This window comes from Paralichthys olivaceus, chromosome 13 (assembly GCF_024713975.1).
Source record: "Paralichthys olivaceus isolate ysfri-2021 chromosome 13, ASM2471397v2, whole genome shotgun sequence".
Taxonomy (NCBI): Eukaryota; Metazoa; Chordata; class Actinopteri; order Pleuronectiformes; family Paralichthyidae; genus Paralichthys; species Paralichthys olivaceus.
Window position 1 is genome coordinate 23,320,025 of NC_091105.1, and position 20,185 is coordinate 23,340,209.

Below are 20,185 nucleotides of genomic sequence, written 5' to 3' on the forward strand. Positions count from 1 at the left end.
CTGCCACATTGGTTTGATTGATGCATGTCGTCATGACCATCTAAGCAATATACACATTCACATAGTGCCCTGACTGCAGGAGCGTATAGAAATAAATAACCTCCACATCTTCACAGTGCATCCACATACCGTAGTTGCATTACTGATCTATTCACTTTGCAAATGTTCTTTGAAGTAACACTGAATGATTTTCATATTCGCCTGTAATAGTAGTAACACAATCTCCAGAAATGTCTACAAACATGGCTTAGCCTGAGCAGCATGTTGGCAGAGTAGCAGCAGCAAATGTTTTGGTGCTTTGTGTGTGTAAAGATCCAGGAGTGTGCCCCTTGTTGAGTTCTAGGCATAGGAAAGGTCAACTGTAAACAGACACTGCAGGTTAGTTCTAAAAACACATACTACAAATAAAAGTAAAACCCCACAGATTGACTTCTTTCCCATTGCCAGGTTCTGTTTCTTCTCCTGGTGCTCCACGATCAGCGGCACACAAACACACATACCTACCTCTTACCTCGCTGTCTGACCTATTCCAGAGTGTCACATATCCATTACTGTCTTTTGGCCAGTGGAAACAGGGCATTAGTGCATTATATTAACTTAAATGTTTGTGCTAGGGAATAGAAAACCCCTTTGACAGGTCCACACAATCACTCATTAAGGGAATAATTATGTGCTGTATTGAGCTGGGAACATGGTAGAGCACATATACAGAGCTGGGGAACACAGGAACCTGCACAGGACCCTTTGTCATGTTCCTTTGTGTGCCATATAAATCTGGAAGACAAGACCCCTGAAACAATGACTCCACTGAAAGACAGTTATATCGTTTTTCTGTAAGCTGCTCCCTCTTATCACACCATAAAAGTAGCGGACTGATTTGTGTTTTGCTCTCACAGTACAGGTTGTTTGTTAAAAAAATGACTGAAAATAAAAGACAAAAGCAAAGTATATTCAGCATTTTTTTGCCCCCGAGAAAGTGACTACAACATATTTGACTGGAGTACATGTCATGAACAGAGACTCTTACTAATGAGTCCCTCCCATCACATTTAATTATGCCTTCATTGAGTCCCCACCATGTGCTGTTCCTATGGACTCAAAAAGGACGCGTCCATTTAAACAACACCAACTTCTCACACCTCATACAAATGTGTCCCTGGCTTGTAATGCAACCAACAAATTATCCGTCCACTGCATCTCCAGGGGAGACAGATTCATTATCCAATTCAGCACACTTGTGGAACTATCAGGTGACAGATGAGGGGTGTCCAGGGTTAAGACAGTTTTACAGCAGATAGAGACAGTGCAGAGCCACTTACCATCTTTGTTGTACTTAAGATGTCCATTTGCTTCTAATATCCTCCCATAGTACATTGCTGTATGTGGTCGCAGTTTGATTCTCATGCTTGTTGAGGCGAAGAGGGAGCCTCATGTGGAGCAATCTTTGTGCTTTGTGTTGTAGCTGAGTGATTCACGAGGGGCTTTATAGAGTAATGATGAAATATATGACTGTGTCTGAGTTTAAAAGCAAGCAATTAACTCCTTCCAAAGAGTTCAGCGCAGATAATAAAGTGGACACCGACATAACAGGACATTTGTTTTGTTTATTTGCCTGACAATGCTCAGTCCTGCAGCCGCACTTTCTGTCTCCTTGTCAGGTTTATTGTGGGCTCAACCTTCAGCACAAGGCTGGGCTTTATTATTTTAATAAATTGCCCTGTATGAAGCGAGCAGTGGTGCGTGTCTGATGCCCGTCCCTTCTTCTTCCCTCCCTCCTTCACCCTCTCTTTCTCTTCCATCCTCCACTGTTGTGCTGTTCCTCCTGCTTTTCCTCTTTCTCTCTCTAACTCCAGCTGAAATTAACTGTCTCCTCATCACACGGTACACTCTCCAGGCGTTAAGATGAAATGCATGCACAAAGAGAGAAAAGGAGGGTGAAAATATTGAAGGAGAGAGCCCTCTGCTCTGCAGACAGATGTGTTCTTCCTGTTAAGCCTGCTGCCATCAGTCGTCGGGGCCACCCAGCCTCTCCGGGCAGCCTCAGACAGTACAGACACCCACAGAGGATAGATGACCGCGAGCGGGGGCAGTGGAAGTGGTGCTGAAAGATAGCCTGCTCTGACGCCACCGCTCATCGATCACCACTAGCCACCCTGCTGAACTGTCCTGAGAGAGAAGGCCAGGCAATAACAGCAGGTTGAAATGTTGCAGCAGCAGGTCAGAGTCAGACTGGATGGCTCAACAACGCCTCAGACCCACCTCCTCATTTTCACTCTCTTTTAGAGGCACCAAGCTGGACTGAGGGTTTTTTCGACTCTGACATCATGTATTTACATAACACATTTATAGCAACAAAAGATCCCGTTTTTTGGATGATGTTTTTGGCTCTGTGTTAAAGTGAGGAAAGACTATTGGCCAGGATTTCCTGAATCAGCCAAAGGGAAAAATCTGAATACAGAAAAGAGCACAATGGACTGTGACAGGCGGATAATCTTCTAAAATTAGGACAGCCTCCGATTTTTTCATAGGTCCTGTTTTCTGTCATGGCTGGATACCATTGTGGTTGATCTTTCAGCACTGATAGTTATTTTTATTCGCTAAAATGCTGGTTCCAGCCATAAGCCCTTGACATTATATTAACAGGCATGTAGCAAAAGAAACACCTCCTGGGGATGGGATGTGAGGTTGCCGCGGAAACGACTGGTACCCTTATTCCCTCTCTGGTCTTCTACAGGTCAGGACCCAGTGGTGTCCTGCATGTCACAAAGATGTTCTACTTTAGGATAAGTGTTTCACAATACTGGGAAAAGTTGAGGTGTGAGCATGAAGGTTGCCCTTTGACCTCGCCCCAAAAAATATATCAGCACAAGGTTAAAATTACATGTTGCATCCAGTGCTTTCAACTAAATCTAGTGGCCTTCATCAATTGATGACTGCTACCAAAATCACAGTCATGGGTCCATGATGCCCCGCCTCTTAGCCAGCTGAGATTGGCCACAGCCCCCCTTGCAACCCTCAAAGAATAAGCAGTATAGATGGATGGCTGACTGAATTTAATTTGTGTGGAGTGCATAACAGAATAACCAACTGTACCTCCAGCATATCTCTTGAGAACTGGCAAAATAACCATTTATCTACTGAGAGATAGAGCTGCTAAACATACAGTGGTGGACATAAGTAGAATAAAACAGTGAACCTTTAAACTTACATCAACTTTTCAATTTGCCACTTTTCACATAACCTCTCCTATAAGCTAGCTCTTTCCCCTCGGTTCTATTCTTTGTGCCCAGCTAGACTGGTCGCCTCCTGACTTTAGCTCTAAACTACATCTAACTCCTCTGGTGACAGAGCATATTTACAAAAACTATCCCTTTAACAAGTCATTTACTTTAGCTCCAGGGCTGCAAGTCACTCTCTGTAAAGATAATGTTATTCCTCTGTGATAGTAATCTCAGTGATAGAGCAGAAACTCATTTCGGATTAGAATATCAACGCTGATGTCACATATTGGAGAATGAATCACAGGCAGCTCCATAAATGTTGCTGTAGTCATTTCACGGCAGCCCACATAGGCTGCAAGCATAGGCGATGCTGGAGAAATGAACAATGTTCATGTGAAGTCAAGAAAAAAAAGAGACGCATGGTCTGAGTGACAGCACTCAGAATTATGTAACCACAGTGGTGAGTAATTATACAGCCCTGTTCCTCCAGATGATCTGGTGATTCAGCCTGACATTGTCACTGTCTTCACAGGCACCACACAACATGAAATTCAGGTTGCCCTCTTGTGATTATTAAGGTCCTGCTTCCTAAGTTCATCTTTTGTAGAGCTGACAGCTCCTGAGAGACGAAGCTGCACCTACCCAATGAGAAAGCTCCGAGAGGGTGGGTTTTCCTGACAAGGGCTGTTAAACACCTTGATTGCAGCCATTGTCTGGATGCCTCGGAATGATTCCTTCAGCAGCTGACTGTCCTCATTGGTCGTCACGCCTTGTTTACACCTCTTGTACGGGCTGCAGGATAATAGAGCATAACGCTTGTGAAACACAAGACAGTATGTGCTGTACTTTTGACGTTTACACAGCGGCTCCAGAGGTGCACCGCGATGCCACGTGAGAACCATCAGTTCTGAGAAAGCTATCTCTTTTGGCTCACATACCTCGGTGACCCCCGCCCTAACCCCCCCATTAGCACACACTGAAAGGCTTGTTTGTGTTCGCCAGCAGGTGCGTTTGTGTCACATGAATGATTTCTCCGCTGCGTTTATGTCACAGTAATTTCCACTGTAAACGGGAAATGTCTGGGAGAAAGGAGCAGATTGTGAGTGTGCGAATATGTGTGTACATACTGACACAGCCCGTCCAGCACACACACAGATATACACACACACACATGGTGGCGTTCACACTAGCGTTCTGCTCAGCTCTGCTTATGTAACCCGGCTTGTGAAGTCCTCCTGTCGTTTGACAGCAGAATAGCGGCAGCTCCCCGTCCGCCTTCATGTTTGTGGCTCTGCAATGAAAGCGTTTTTTTCCCCCACCTCAGGATTAGGCTGCAGCCTACCTGGCTCTCAATGGGTGGACTGTTGAGATTAGCACTCACTCCCCAGTGCCCCTCTCCCAGATGATGACAAAGCCTCACACGAGACCCTCTGAGGGCTTCTGCTGGCAGCTGCTTACACCAGGAGGTTTTTATCCGGGTGCTTGTATAACAAGACATTTTAAGGCATTAAACAGAACGATTCCCCAACTTGTGCTGAGCTGGTCTTATTAGAAAATTAAAAGGAAAAGTGAAGTAAGAACTAAAATAAGACATACACATACCATCATAATGGATGTAAGTTAACTAATTGGATTTAGCCTATTTAATCACCTGTAAAATACAGAAACAGACGATACATCAGACTTGCTAGCCTCAGTAGAACAAAGTAACTTGCAATTCTTCCATTCTCTGTCTTTGGTCACACTAAAACTTAATGAGAGAGTGGAGGAGTTCTCAGAGAGAAATAAGCCTTTAAAACTACATTTAGCTTTATTGTTTAGTCTGCACTACTGCTGAGTGTATCTTTAAATCCATGAGGCTGAAATGCAGGAGGAACCCAGCCCGGCTCCCTCCGAGGATGTTATGGATGATTTGATGACTGCTCTGGGCAGCTGGTACAGCAACACAGTATATCACGCAGCTACAAGGCTCTTCAGGGTGGCGCTGCGCCAGTCTTAAGACCCGTCTAGATATACACTGTCTGAGAGCCAAGTGAACCAGCGGGGCCCTCTGCAAGGTCGCAGAGGAACAAATAAAATCCCTGCGGGAGTTGTTTAAGGAAAAGTTTGAAATGGTGGTTGTAGAATCAATCAAGTGTGCAGACAATGTTCTCGGAACATTTATGCATTTGATTTTTCAATTGGTTTACATACAGCAGGTCTTGTAGAAGTTTCAAACTTTGTTTTACAAACCTCTGACCAAGCAGAATGACTCCTTAATGGTTTTGATGATAAATAATTAAATTAAGTAATTTCTCAAGTATTAAAATCCAAACATTTTTACAACCATCCATACAGTAGTATTGTTTTTTGTGTCTAATATCACAGTTAACTTGATATCTTCTGGGGCTGGTCTGTTGATAAGACCACAGAACTAAGTGGAAAATTGTGACAAGCACTTTTCATTCGTTTTCTGACATTTAGTCGACCACTTCATGAGCTATTTCTTGATTCCTGTTGAGCAAAGCAAAAGATAAGGAGGAGCAGCGATGCCTGATTTACACAAATGTAATAAATATGGCTTTTTAATAAATGTTCACGTAGTCATGGGTTTCATTGTTGCAATATCTATATGCTTATTCTACGACCCTAAATGCTGTCTATTCACTGAGGGACACTAAAGCATGCAATACCCTGTGTAACCAGCAGATAGAGCACATTCAGTATTGAAGGTGGCCTGATGCAGCCTCAGATCACACTGGTTCATTGGACTCAATTACAACAGCTGTTTCCTCCTCAGCCCACCTACCACACACACCGGATACTTCTCCTGTCAGAGATTAGCTCACCAAAAAAAAAACTTCCATCTTTACCATTACTGCTGTGAATGTGTGAACAATCACAGCTCCCTCTAATTCACCTGAATCATTACAGGGTTTCTTTCACCTCTGACTCCATTCTCATTACATCTCTGGCCCTGAAATGAATAATGCATCATTGTCTTACCTGAGTCTGCTGCCCGGTTATTACACCTTGCTCTGGTCTGTGGGTTTTGCACTTTTCCACAGTCGTTTTGCGTCCCTGCAAAAGCCATCTCCTTATATCCCTCCGTTGATAAGCAGAAGCTTATATGTCACAGGTCTGAGGGCTCTCGCTGTGCCCCCTCGAGTGGCATACGGGTGCAGAAGGGTACTTTGACACTAAATGTGTAAGTCTCAATTTATTAGAATGTTATTATGGTGGGAGTCAGATGGATGTGATTCTTCCGAGTGTCATAAAGCCCCACTCTTCATGGCTCTGATATATTCCCTGGAAACGGAATGGAGGATGAGCTGGGTCACATTTTTATGCTTACATTTATTCGCATATAAGTGAAAATCACATATATGTACTTAATCATTACTTTTATTAATCAACCTCCACTCAGTCCAGAATCTACAGTTCTGTTTAATTCAAATTAAATTTAGTTGGCCTGAAAACCTAGCTGTTAAAGAAAATGTAGACATTTTGATTTAACCCAAACTAACAATAATTATTTAGACAATAGAAATTAAAATACATTTAGGTACAATTAAATAGTCTGTACATAAAATGATAGAAACACAAAATCCCAATATCCAATGTCCTGCTATGCCCAACCAACAGTGAAAGCCCCCACACATATACAGTGTATATATACACACACACACACACACACACAAACACACACACAATCATTTTACAGCTTTGAGCTGCAACAATCAATAAACCAGAACAATCTGAGGTTTGGTTCTATTTGTATAGCCTAATCATAGTATCAATATCTCAAGGCACTTTGCACAGAAGGTCAAGACCTTAAAACTCTTGTTGCCTAGATGCCATATATATATATATATATTTTGAATATCCATATAATTTGTCAGGACAGTGAATGTAGGCCATTAGGGCAGTGGTGGGTGCGTGTGTGCGCGCGCGCGTGCGTGTGTCACAGCTCTGCTCCACTAGGGGCGAAAACAAAGTTTGCAGTTGTTGACGTACGTCAAATAGTTCCTGTTTCGGTATGTGCTGCCTGTTGGAGGCTCCTTCACCAGAGCGACATGTCTGCAGACGTCCTGACACTTTGAGACAGTACTAGTTAGTAGTAGTTAGTAGCAGTAGTACTAGTTAACCCAGCAGTATGGACTACTTATTCTCTATCACGGGCAGCGGAGCCAGAGTTGTCAGAGACGCGATCTCTCAGACTCTGTGGCCCGGACCCGAGCAGGACGCGGTCCACATGCAGCAGCACCACGTCGGGCCGAGACACCACAACGTCTCCGTCCACTGCAAAGCAGGTAAACGTGTCTCCATTCCTCTGCGTCCGCTGGTAGTAACCAGACAACACGAGTCCACGCGAAGAAACCAAACTTCCAATGCATGCTTTCCCACCGTGCCAAACCACCTTCAGAACCTGTTCAATTTAAAGTTAACCAGTGTGTCGTGCGCTTGTCTTACCTTTTAGATCAGAGTTTTACAGTTAGAAACAAAGAGGAACTGTAACTCTTCATTTCGGCTCAGTTCTTATACCAATATAATGTCAACTTTGAAACTTGAGTTCAGCATTAGTTGTTATTTTCGCAGCACCCTGTCACTGAAATACGCCACGTTAGATGCGTTTGTACCGACTGACCTGAGAAGTTGAGCTTGGTTCAGATTCGTCACCGTTTCCAACAAACACTCCTCATCTCGCATCTTACATGTGACAGTGAAGGTCTCATTCTGTGTTGTCAACAAACTCATGCCAAATGGTCTCACAGGGTGTGTCTGTGAAATAGCTGTAGGCTTCTACAAGTAAACAACAGCAATACGAAATAAAGACTATCATTATGTATTTATTTCAATTGATCAAAACAAATTGCGATAATGATTAATAAATTGCCCAGCCCAGAAATAACAGACTCCAAGTATCATCCTGACAGATGCAAAGTTGTCTGCCCGTCACCAGACCCCCTTTTCACAAAACTCAAATCCATTCCACTAAACTAATGTGTGATTAATGTGTGGAATAAATGCTCAGGCTGAACAGGGAAGGCGAGTGGCATTATGCAACACTAGTTGTTGCACAGATATTTCAGCAGACTTCCTGCACCGAGTGTCAGTATGATTTCCTATTTTTGAACAGATTGTGTCGCGTAGTGAATCTGTTGTCCTCAGTGGCTGCTCGCTGCCTGTCCAGTCTGAGGACACAACTGCCTGTGACAATTCAGGCATTCCAAATATTTCAGATCAGCAGGCATTGCATGTACAAATCCATCCAGCCAGTGAGTGAACAAGTATGTCCTCAAGGCTTTTTACATCAGGGAGTATCTCCATGTTAATGAAATTTTTTTCACCCCTCATTCTGCTTTGCCTCTCACACATAATTTATTATGAGGCCCATCAGTGCCGTCTCTGACTTTGAATCAAATGCAGAGAAATGTAGTGCTGTTGAAATTAAAAAGCAGAGCTGGGATCTGAGCTCTCGGGCCACACCGTCCACTGATACATGTCACACAGAGTGCTGTGCGCTGGTAGTTAGCATTAATTGGTTGTTCTGAAAACACGCTGAAAGTGTGAGGGTACACTCTTACCCCTGCTCGGGTTTAATGTACAGGGGGTTCGCAGCTCATGCAGAGTCATCAGGTTCCAGAAGTCGGTGGCGTGCAGGTTAATTGTTCGATCTAATTAGGACAAAGATTAATCAGATTCATGCTCTGCTGCTCTTGAAATGCCACGAATGGTGGTGGGGTTCATTAGCAGTCCCTTTGCCTCTCTCTCGCAGCAGCAGCAGAGTGGACCATGGGGCGGCTTGTGTCTGCAGGCTACTGCCCCACTCAGGGGAGGAAGAATGAGACTAACTAGACATGGAGTCAGGTAGTGGAAGAGAGAAGAGGATGTTAGAGGTGAGGTGGTGAACAGCATGGGTGGGCAGTGCCCTTTTAGACACAGGGACTGCTGATAATGGGCCAGCTTGCACTGTCCACCCAAAACCCTATAAGCATGGGACAGCCCGTTGTGAAGTCACATTAAATGGGACAGAAGCATTCCTGGATGTTATTTGAAATGTTTTTACCATAGAAAATCAAAGAGGCCTTTCACATGTGGCAGACCAAATTTTCTTTAGGCAAGGATTATAATCTCCATCTGCATATGACCAACATTTATCACATGATCGAAGGTCCACATTTAAGTCATGTGTGTCCACTCCATCTACTGAGCTGTGAAATGTTGTTAACGAAAAATTATTTTCATCCGCCAATTATTTCCTCAGTTAATCGAGTTTAATGGTCAATAATATGTCTGGAAATAGTAAAGAATGTTGATGCCTTCACAGAATAAGGTAGACACATTATGTGCTTCCTTAAGTGTCATCTTCAGCTTTTGCATCTGAATAACATCAATCATGGGTAAATCCCTCAAGCCAACGTGTGTTAAAGTTGCATAAAGGGCTTGAAAAAGTCTGTTTGTTTCTTTTTGATTTCACAGTGCAACGACCCTTAGGTTCTGTACATTCACAGGGAATGTGTGTCCAATCTGAGTTCATAAGGGTTCTCAGTGCAACAGAGAAGTGGTTGTTCTGTCAGCACTGGGACAAATTTAAGAGAAGATATAAGAGAAGACATGCAATTAGGCTTTCACATGCAATGTTTTTTGCGATGGCTGGTTTCACTTCTGCTGTCTTTACTCTTGTTCCCATCACACATTCATTTTAGATATCGGTTTATCCGGCAGACACGGTGCTGACTGAGATACAGTATATGGTAATGCAAACACTGACCGCAAATAGAGAATAAATACTTGTGATTAGAGACACAGTAGCTGGATGTATCGTATCTACAGTAAACACAGAAGTGTCACACCTTCAGGCATTGAAAACACATGTCACAGTAAAGTTTGAAAAGGATCCTGTCCCAGTTGTTATCAGCAGCATGTGACTCTGCTCTCATAGAGTCCGTAAAATGACACGGTTTTAACAGGCAAAGTCGTGGTTATTCTTGTAATGTACTTTGTTTCTTCTGATTTGATTATAAAGCATGTGAAAAAACTAGAAACATTACATCCTGACTGATGGTTTTTCTGTTTTCACAAGAGATAGGCAGATGCATTTTGAACCTTTATATTTGAAATCTCTGGAGATGTGAATACTGCAAAGCACACATTTTCCATTCTGCTCCAGATTTCTAAAGATGAGTTTATGCAATTCTCTGAAGTTTTAAAATGTATTAATGAAATGTTTGATGGGGAAAAACTTGCTGGCAAATGCGGAAGGCCAAGTGTGTTATTGGTTAAAGGAAAGTAACACCAACTATTTTCTGAAGGAGTGCAGTTTGATATCAATCTGTCCTTTAATCTCTCTCTTATCTAGTTTGAATTAAAAATATGCACAGTTCGCACAGCTCTGTGCAGCTTCTATGAATTGTGCAATCTATTATAGATAATTTGTAGATCCGCTCAGACTGATTTCCAACTCTCTTTGAATTGTGATCTCTAAATAGTGAAGTAATAGATTGTGTATCAGTGGTTGCATGGTTTATAACCAAATCCACCAAAATGTTGATTCCTTTGTGAATTACTTGAGTTAAAAAGAGGTAAAATTCCAGGTAAAAGTGTGATAAGTTTATAAAGAAAAATACTGTATATGGCGTAAGAAAAAAATATTCCTCATATCCTGTTAATTCTCTCGAGGGATGGATGGATAGGAATGGCAAAATATTGCTTGGGAATTTTTTTGCCCTTCACATATGTAAAAACACAACCAATTGTGCAGAAATCTTTTATTAATAACCATTGAATCACCAGGGCCTCGGTGTGAGAGCAGCTTTGTCCTCCTGACATTGAACTCTTAGGTTCTTTCTGTCCCCAGGGTCCTCAATTATTTGTCACCATCCCCATTCCCCCAAAGGCTGACACTGACTCTGCTGCAATTATCAGCATGATTCAGACGGTGCAGTGTCCTGGTGCTCACTGTAATAGGTGATTTTAATCACCTTAATTTCTAGGAAGTCCTTGAGCAGCTTGTATGAGCATGCCACTCGTCCTGCATACCATTAAGACGATCTGTTATGGCTCCGTCAAGGGACTGTAAGTGGCGGGAGTCCCAGTGGGATCACTGGACCACGGCACTGAGCACCTGCTTGGCTCAAACAGAGTGTTCGGGGTCTGAACTCATGACTGCTCCCTGACTTTTCAAGGATGTTCTGTCCACGTGAACTGGTCTGTGTTTCAGTCAGCAACAGAATCAATTACCGTACTGAAACCATGTCTTTCTTCAAGGACTTTGTCAACAACATAGCAGCAGGGTGTCCCAATAACAGGATGGTGCATCCCTGCTAGGAAAACAAGAAAGCAGGTCAGTTTAGAGGTTAAATCACACCCAGACTAAAACACACACTCAGGGGCTCAGCTCAGGAGCAATAATTGAATGTCTGAGTGATGATAGAGGAGAGCTGAGTGGGACATATGACTTGGTAAACAACACAGAGAAAGACCCAAAATGATTTAAATAAAAAACTAAACCATGTTATACAGTACGTCTTGATTACGATGTTCTGAGACATTTCAACAGTAGATGTTTGAAAGAGGCCAGATGATGAGCACAAATGCTGAGCACAGTTGACGTTTATGGGAAGGTAATTAAGACCTGTTCTGAGTGACTTAACTGGATCTTTAGCATCTTCATCACTCCAGCTGAAAAGAAAACCCGGCCTCGGGAAAAATGCTTCTCTTATTCCCAAAGACTCTCCTTCTTTAGTGGTGATTTCTTCCTCGTATGAAAACATCAGATAAATTAAACCATACACTGTCTCAATGTGACGTCAGCTACAATTTTCTAAAGGGATGCTTTGAAGCTTTGAGTTTAGGTTTACTGCTACCATTTAGCAGTTCTTCTTGATGATGAGAGAAAAAGCAAGTTCATTCACTGACTCAGGGTCGGAGGATTTCTCATGGTGAAGTGTACTAGAAAATCATATCTCTAGCTGCGCAATTTCAAAGATCCTAACTTTGTGTTTGTCATTTCAATGCTGCAGCTTCAATTTAGTTTCAACATACTGGCTACCAATGATCACAGTTTACTCCTACAAGAGATTGTACCACTACAGTGAGTAACTCAAAAGACTGCCTGTCCAAAAAGGCCAATGCTAACTAGTCATGCTTATGATTTGGTGTGTTTTGTGTGACTCCACAAATATGACAGTAACAGTGGTTTTATGTTAGGAGCTTGGTGAACAATTGGAGTCTGTTTGTAGTGCAGTTGATGATACGAGTATTAAAATATAGTGTGTATTACACAGTATTGTATAATTGTATATAAAGTATATACAAATATACCTTTAAAATATGGAAAAGCTTTGCAACATCTTGATTGAAGTGGCGTTTGAAGAAGCCCTAAATACATTAGAAATATGTGTCATAATGTACATATTTAACTGAATAAAGGTGAAGTCTGTGTTTCCTGTTTCCATGCCATTTTCTTCAGTCAGAAAATAACATTTTTACAACAAAAAAGCTCCCAGTTTTTATTAGTCTCTTCTCCTTTTCCTCCTACTTCTTCTTTTGGTTGCTCCCATTAGTGGTCTCTGGGTTACTGGATGTTGCATTTACAACTTGGAATAAATACATTTAAAAGACAAACTTTTTAACTTTTACATAACAGTCTCCAGGAAATATTTACAGTTTCAGTAACTGCTACATGCATGTGGATGCAGCTTTGACAACACATTGATCATTGTGAGGCTGCAGCGGCACAGAGGGATGTCGCAATAACAACAATTAAGTAGTCTCTGCCAATACCATTGAGATCTCTTGATTCTCAATACCAAATTCAAGCACAACAGAAAATGGGAAATAACAGAAACATGATATGAACATTCTGATTGTTTTTAGTTACTTTTGAACTACAAAGTTTATACTTTTTGTACAGATCTGAAACCCTGTGTTTGAAATTCTTTCATGTTGTTTCCTCATTGTTTTGAGCTCTTAAAGCTTAATTAAGTTGAACCAACTTAATATATACTCAAAGGTTGTGTTGATATTAACTTTTTTATTTCATTTCAATCCTACATTTTTTGATATCAGTTATTTGTGTAGCTTAGGTAAGAACAACACATAGCAATTCCAGTTTAATATGGTCAGACTTTTTATTATAAACACTTTTCAAACAATTCTAACCTTTAACAATTATGTTCACAAAATATACATGCCCAGCCACTTCCTACAATACTTGGGGAGAAAAAATGATGGTGCTTAGCTGGTTCCTCATCCCCAAATAAGATAGTCTTCATAAACAGCCCTTTAGCAGCCATTTTCAGAAGTCATTGAAGGATAAACACAAGTGTGATGGTGTGATTCATAATGTAAATTATGGCTCTGTTCCATGGACCTAGTATTGCACATGCTCCCTGGAGTGGCTTTGACTCACTAAATAAAATAGGACCATTATAAAATTACCGCTGAGTTTACTCTTCTATGACATGTGAAAATGGTGGGAGTGAAAACCAAACAGTGCATTTCAGTGCCTCAACTGAACACAGAGTCCAATATTTGCATACATTCACCATGAAGTTGCCCTCAAACAAAACAAACCAAAAATTACTGCATTCTTAAAAAATATTATGGATTACATCCTGAACTTAATCCTGCTCTTATCATAATCAAAAAGTAGAAAAACCTCTGTCCAACCTCTACACAATTCAAAATAACAATCTTTACAATAAACTTGCAACTTAGTGTGAACAGTACAGCTGCTGTGTTTTAAACAACACCACAGTGTAATGTTTCCTCGTGATTGTTTTTTAGGAAAGCAGTCTATGACCTTACCTTCGGGTTCGCCCTCAGACCATCTAGTCCAAAGAATATCTTTTGTAAATACCGCAAATGTTTTGATCAGTTCTTCTGATTAGCTGAGGTGGAGCGCGTATATCGGCCCCATTAGCAAGGCACAGGCTCTTGGTACATTCAGGTCTTCCAGGACTTGTGTTCCCTCAATCACTATCATTGCACTACCTGTGTCAGACATTATGGCACCTCTGGTGATGACAATCTTCATCACCTCATCAGTAGCCTGCAATAAGTAGGACAGGAAATATTTTAGTGTTTTAAGTCATCAGCAAGAGCAACACAAAGTACAGTGTACTGTTTGAACATTAGTATTTCTAACCAAGTGCTCTTTGAAGAGGTCCTCCTCTCCTTCTCTGAGAAACACCACCAGATAACGGATAGTGACCTCTCTCCTTTCTACTGAATTATCCTGTGAACAAGAACAAATATTTTACAACTGCTCGTCCACAGAGGCTTTACGAATGTTAGCATCGCCCTGGTTCTATCTCAAAAAGCCAATGCAATTTTTTCCATTGGCTTTTCAATAATGCTCCACGTTAACATGGCTTAACATCACTACCAGTGCCAGCTTTAACTTAAAATGCAGTAAAACACTTATTCTCTTACCTTTGGAGTGGCAAAACTAATGCTACATAAGTTCAGTGCCACGTAACGTAATTTTACTGCTTCTATAAAACAAAAACAAGTGACAAAAAGAGACAGCATTGATGTTAGCTAGCTAAGAATGCCTATAGGACTTTTCCAAATGAGCATCATAATTTAACTTAAGTGCTGCGTAAAAAACAATAATATCTTGCACTGTGTGCTGATGCAGTTAGCAGTTGTGAATAAGACAAACAAAGATAGTTACTTACCCTTATGATATTCAAATATTAAAACTCCTGTTTCACTTCCTCCTTTGTCTTCTTGTGATAGAGGCATCTGCAGTAGAACGTGCCTGGGCAAATTTGGGCGTGTACTTATTTTAAAAAAAAAATACATAGTTGAAACTCACTATGTCGACAAGTTGGGCTAACTTAATATTTCTCTGCCGTTTAGTGAACACAGAAATATTTATTCAAAAGTGGTAAACAAGTTAACACTAATATTAATTTTGTCTAACTTCTAACAATAAGTTGTCAACTGACAATAACATGTTCACGTAACAAACGTAACTTTTTATGTAGAAAAATGTCTTAATTGTAAGGGCAGTTTACTAACCCCATGAATCATTTTTTAGAGTGTGCAGAAAAATAAGAATTTTGTTCTTGTGACGTTGAAGGGTGGCTGAGGTGGAAAATGAGGTCAATGATCATCCTTCATCTTTGTTGTTTGACAAAGGTTTGTGTGTTTTGAACTGTGGTTTTATATGTGTTATTCTGCTTCTTCTTGGAGCCATGCTCTATATTGAATGGGGGAACTCTGAGGACAATTTCACATTTCTCCCTAACCGAGGCGTTATTCCTCTTGACCTTTAATGAAGAGCTTGCTGTGTTGAACAGGATTAACATTTGGACCTAAAATTGTTGTTTTGTTTTGTTGCAAAGGAGGAGGACAATTCATTAAGTTGTCAAATCTCATCCTCCATGTGTGATTGTTAGTCATGCAGATGGATACGCTATCATTATTTTTTCCTCTTGATCTCAGCAAACCTGTCTGGTTTTATGGAAATTAAGCAGTCTGTGTTGGTGATTCAGTCTCTGCTGCTACTTTTTCCATTACAGACTGTGGTCAGACAGGAGCTGCACTGTAGTTGTAGAGGATTTTACATTGCTCACGTTACAGATCGCCTTTATTTAATCCAGTAAATGGAAACGATTTTCAAAACTTACTTAAGTAAAAGTAACAATACTGTGTTTAAGAAGTTTGCAGTTTATAATTGCATTAAAATTTAAACCCTGTCTGATTGTTACCTCCACCAAGGAGGTTATTTTTTCACCTCTGTTTTTTTGTATGTTTCTAGGGAAGATTATGTAAAAACTACTGCAAAGATTACCACAAAACTTGGAAGAATGTAGTATGGATCATTAAAGTTTTGGTGTAGATACAGATTGACACCTTAAAGGAATAGTTTGACACTGGTATCATGTTTATATGCTAAATATGAGGCAGCAGCCTTCTGCCAGTTAGCATAGCACAAAGAGCTAGTCTGACTCTGTCTGTGTCTTAATTTAAATTAGCTAATATAATCCACCATAAGAGACTAATCCCTGTAGTGACTAATGTTAGCAAACATATATATTTGATAGTATATGATGAACTTAACTGAGTAAGTTGAGTGATTTTAATTCACATGTTTATTATAATATGATATATAATATAAACATGAATGTTACCCCAGTGTATTCATAATGTACACCCTGTACCTGGGTTTGGCCTGTACCACACTAAAGCCTGTTCTAATCGGATCCCTGAACAGGAGCCTTTGCTTTTGGCTCAATAAGAAGATCTGATAATGCAGAGTTTGTGTTTCTCATAGCTGAGCTCATCACTTCTCCTGCTATTGATTGGAGCCGTAACCTGAGAGGGTAGTGTTGCTGCCGAGATGCAGTGTGCCAGGGCTCCAAAAGGTGATGTAAACCAATAAAGATGCTCTATCGTACCATAAAGGTGGATGACTTATGTCCAAAGGTGTGCTTATGCAAACCTTCTCCCATTTTCTACCATCTGCTCTCCACCAAGACAGCAGTCCAGTCTTCACACAGACCAAAGGTTATTTCATTAATTCTAGGGGGGATTACATTATAACAATGAATAGACAGTGGCCATTAACGCCCCTCTGCACATCATCACACACGAGTTGAGTCACAGCGTTGCATTACTGTCATGGTAAGGATGAATCACAGAGTTGTTATTGAAGCTACTGCAAGCATACTTTATGTGTGTCATCGCTATCGATCCAGAGTTAGACTTCTGCCATAACATTCATCATGCCCCATTTTACCCCTCTACAACACAAACACACAGCCACCCACACACACCCTCCCTCTCCCAACTTTGACTTTGAAAGAAATATTGCTCTGAGTGCAATAACCTTAACGCAAGAGGTTGGATGAATCACAGTGTGATCAGTGAGCCTGGAGTCTGAGCGCATGTGACAGTAGAAGGGAGGAGGACGGGAGGTCTGGGGCTCAGACAGGACCTCCTGTTTCCAGCTGCATGAACTGTGGATCAGATATTTCACTGTGTGTTACTGAGATGCAGGATGTTTCATCACAGGGTTGCCAGCGTCTGCGTGTAGACCTAGAATTGTGTCAGGCTCCAACCAACAGTTGTCAAAATTCATTAACCTGTCTTAATTTACAAATATACAAGATAGCAATAGGTATCAAGTGAAAGATTTAGATACTGTAGCTAATATGACGCCAGTTTTTCTATTGATAACAAAACAATCCTAAACTGATTTTTTGCCACACTAGAGTCATGAATGAACATTTCTAATTCTCTGACTTTTCCTCTTGTGCCACCATTAGGTTGAGGTTTGTTTGTTAAAGGAAATGTCTTGTTTACGTTTGGAGTGATTGCCATGAAATTCAATACAGATCATCAGTTTACCCACAGGATGCATTATGATATCCCCACTTATCATTTAGGGCCACCATCAGGTCAAGCTAATATGTCCACTGTGTAATGCAAACAGGTTTGTGACATTTATTTAGATCAACAACTGTTTTCATCAGGAAAAATAAACAAATCTTATTAAAATGACTTGACACTGCTTGTCTCATTTAAACTTCCCAACAATAAACCATTCATACAATTCAGATGCTGTTAATAATAGGAATAGGAATAATAATAAATTGCAGTCTTCTGCGCACCTCACAAGCCATGACTGTCTCATGTGACACCAGTTAAATCAGTGATAATCGGGCTCCCACAAGGAACCATGTGAGAAGGTTTGAGTATATTTCATCATATTATTATGTTGCAACTCATACAAATATGTGGATAAGTTGTATGACAGCCATGACCCTTGTGCCTCGACATGGTGAAATGTGTTTCTAGCGTTGATGTACTGAGCAGTGTATAGATTGGATTTGAAAAACGTGTAAGTAGTTGAAAAACGCCTATGGGAGCATAAATTGCCCAGAAGCTACTTGGGGTTCAGAGGGTTAAATCTGCACCAAGTGTGTCACTATGGAAACAGTCATGTACACGCTGTCAGAATATTAATTGAATGAGTATGTATTAACAATAACGTCCCTCAGGACAGACTGGAGTCCATCTTTTTAATGTGTCACAGTGAGAAGATCTTAAACCATTTTACCAGCTACGCTACTGTAGAGAGATAAGCCGACATGGAGAGAGTTAATAAGAGGACAGGGCAGATCCAGAGCCTCCTGTTCTAGCACGGACATGCCCACATGCACACACAAATCTGCAGTTCAGCAAAGTTTCCCATAAAAGCAGAGTGGTGTATAGGCTGGCGGCTGGGGGCTGTGTAATATAGAGCTGAGTGGTACTGAGAGTGTTGGCAAAGGGATGTTGCCTGTCACACTGTGTTCTCTGTGTTTAAGTTGACAGCTCTGCTAGACCCATGTATGGTATATTCATTACAATGGAAAGACTGGAGCCTCTGCTAGCAAGACAGTGAAGCTGCACAGCAATAGTGGCCTGTTTCTTGATACAGTGCTGTTGGACCACTTTTCCTCTGTTATTTTTCAGTGGTGTTCATACAGGGATTTTTCATTAAGAAAGTTGACATTAGCTGTTGTTGGTTTGATGCATTGCTTTTATCTTTCTGCAGCTTGAAATATGAGACATAATTAGAAGATCCATAAATGTAATTACTTTCCTGCAGGTTGGGGGAATTTTAAAGGGGACCTTTTAAGCTTTGCCTTGTTTTCTGTATTTATAAAGTGACATTGTCAAATGTCCATATTAAATGTGGACAAAGTTCCAAATAATAAGGTGAATGTATTTAAGACTAATCCCTGTGAGACAAACCTCAGGTGTCTGCTATTCATTTACTACAAACTGACTTCAGCTCATCACTTCATCCACTCCAAACACAGCCCCAGTATTAGAGCCTTCATGGTATACAGTATGTATAGGTACAAGTTCTTCCAAAACACTCCATCGGAGTAGTATTTTAGGCAATTACTATATTCAAGCATAATGGTTTATCCATGTAGACTACATCTATTGCTACGTTAAATAATACACAGACATCCTGCTGTAATCTTTGTTGCTGAAGAGGTTAGTGCTTGATCGAATTCAGGCTTGAGCATGAACAGATTAGGGCTGCAATTTTCTGTAAGATCCCATCCCAATCAGAATTCTAACAAAGCCTGACCCGAACTCAATAGGTATTCAAGTTTTTTTGTACCCTGAATACAGGCATACAGGCAGTGTAAAGATCAAGTACATAGCCCAGCCAAGCCAACGTATCTGAACCTAACCCAAACCTGAATATCATTTCAAAAACTGGGTAAAGAAGGGTGGGGTCAGGTATCCATACACTAATACAGATGGTTCTGAGAAGTTTCACCATTTCCAATCAATTATGTTCTGTTAGTTAGTTTTAGTTAGTTACCTAATTTTACAGTTGTGTTCAGAACGTCCATCCTAAGAGGATGAATCAGTGATCACAAGTGTTCACAGATGTTCGTCCTATCAGAAGGGCTAATGTTACCTGTTCAGTCAGACCTAAATGAGGAGCTGAGTGCCAGGCAGTGTGACATTAATACAGCCTTTTTTTTAAACCATGAATCATGCAAAGCTGCTCTTGCAGAGTCCCAGAATAAAACATAGAAGTGGAAATGAGCATAAAAGATTCCCTTTAATGTATTAAACAGTGTATATAAAAAAACTGTCTTTACTATAGTGAATGTTATCCAGTCTTTTAAGACTGGTGCAACTTGTCTGCCTATTGCAGCTGCAATGATTCAGCAGTCAAATAAAAAAGCGTGTTCTTTCTGATTCATATCAAAGCATTAAACAAGGTGATAAAGCGCCTGTCGTGCTGTCATTAAAAGTTCAGCGTGGATTGTGTCTGTCTGGGTTTCTGTCTGGAGATAAACGTGGCGTAAGAGCTCACTCTCTCAATGCAGCCACAAGCCCTGACATCATAAGGACCGTCTCCTGACGTTGGCCACCCAGCTCTCTATCACACTACATTTACTCTGTCCTCATGTTACATAACATGATACACATTCAATAACTTCTAT

At 40.9% G+C, this 20,185-nt stretch overlaps 1 protein-coding gene across 8 annotated transcripts in view; it reads left to right on the plus strand.

Annotated features, from left to right (window-relative positions):
* oxr1a (oxidation resistance 1a) overlaps positions 1 to 20,185 on the plus strand; it is a 149,707-nt gene that overhangs the window by 76,034 nt on the left and 53,488 nt on the right. The window contains exon 1 of one of the 8 annotated variants that reach the window (XM_020091304.2): positions 7,188 to 7,513. The exons of 5 other annotated variants lie outside the window; for them this stretch is intronic. In XM_020091304.2, coding sequence (XP_019946863.2) covers positions 7,357 to 7,513 — 157 coding nt within the window. In that variant the 5' untranslated portion in view covers positions 7,188 to 7,356. Of the gene's footprint in view, positions 1 to 7,187; positions 7,514 to 20,185 lie in introns of those variants that run through there. 2 more of the 8 variants (XM_069537354.1, XM_069537357.1) reach the window with 2 other exon arrangements.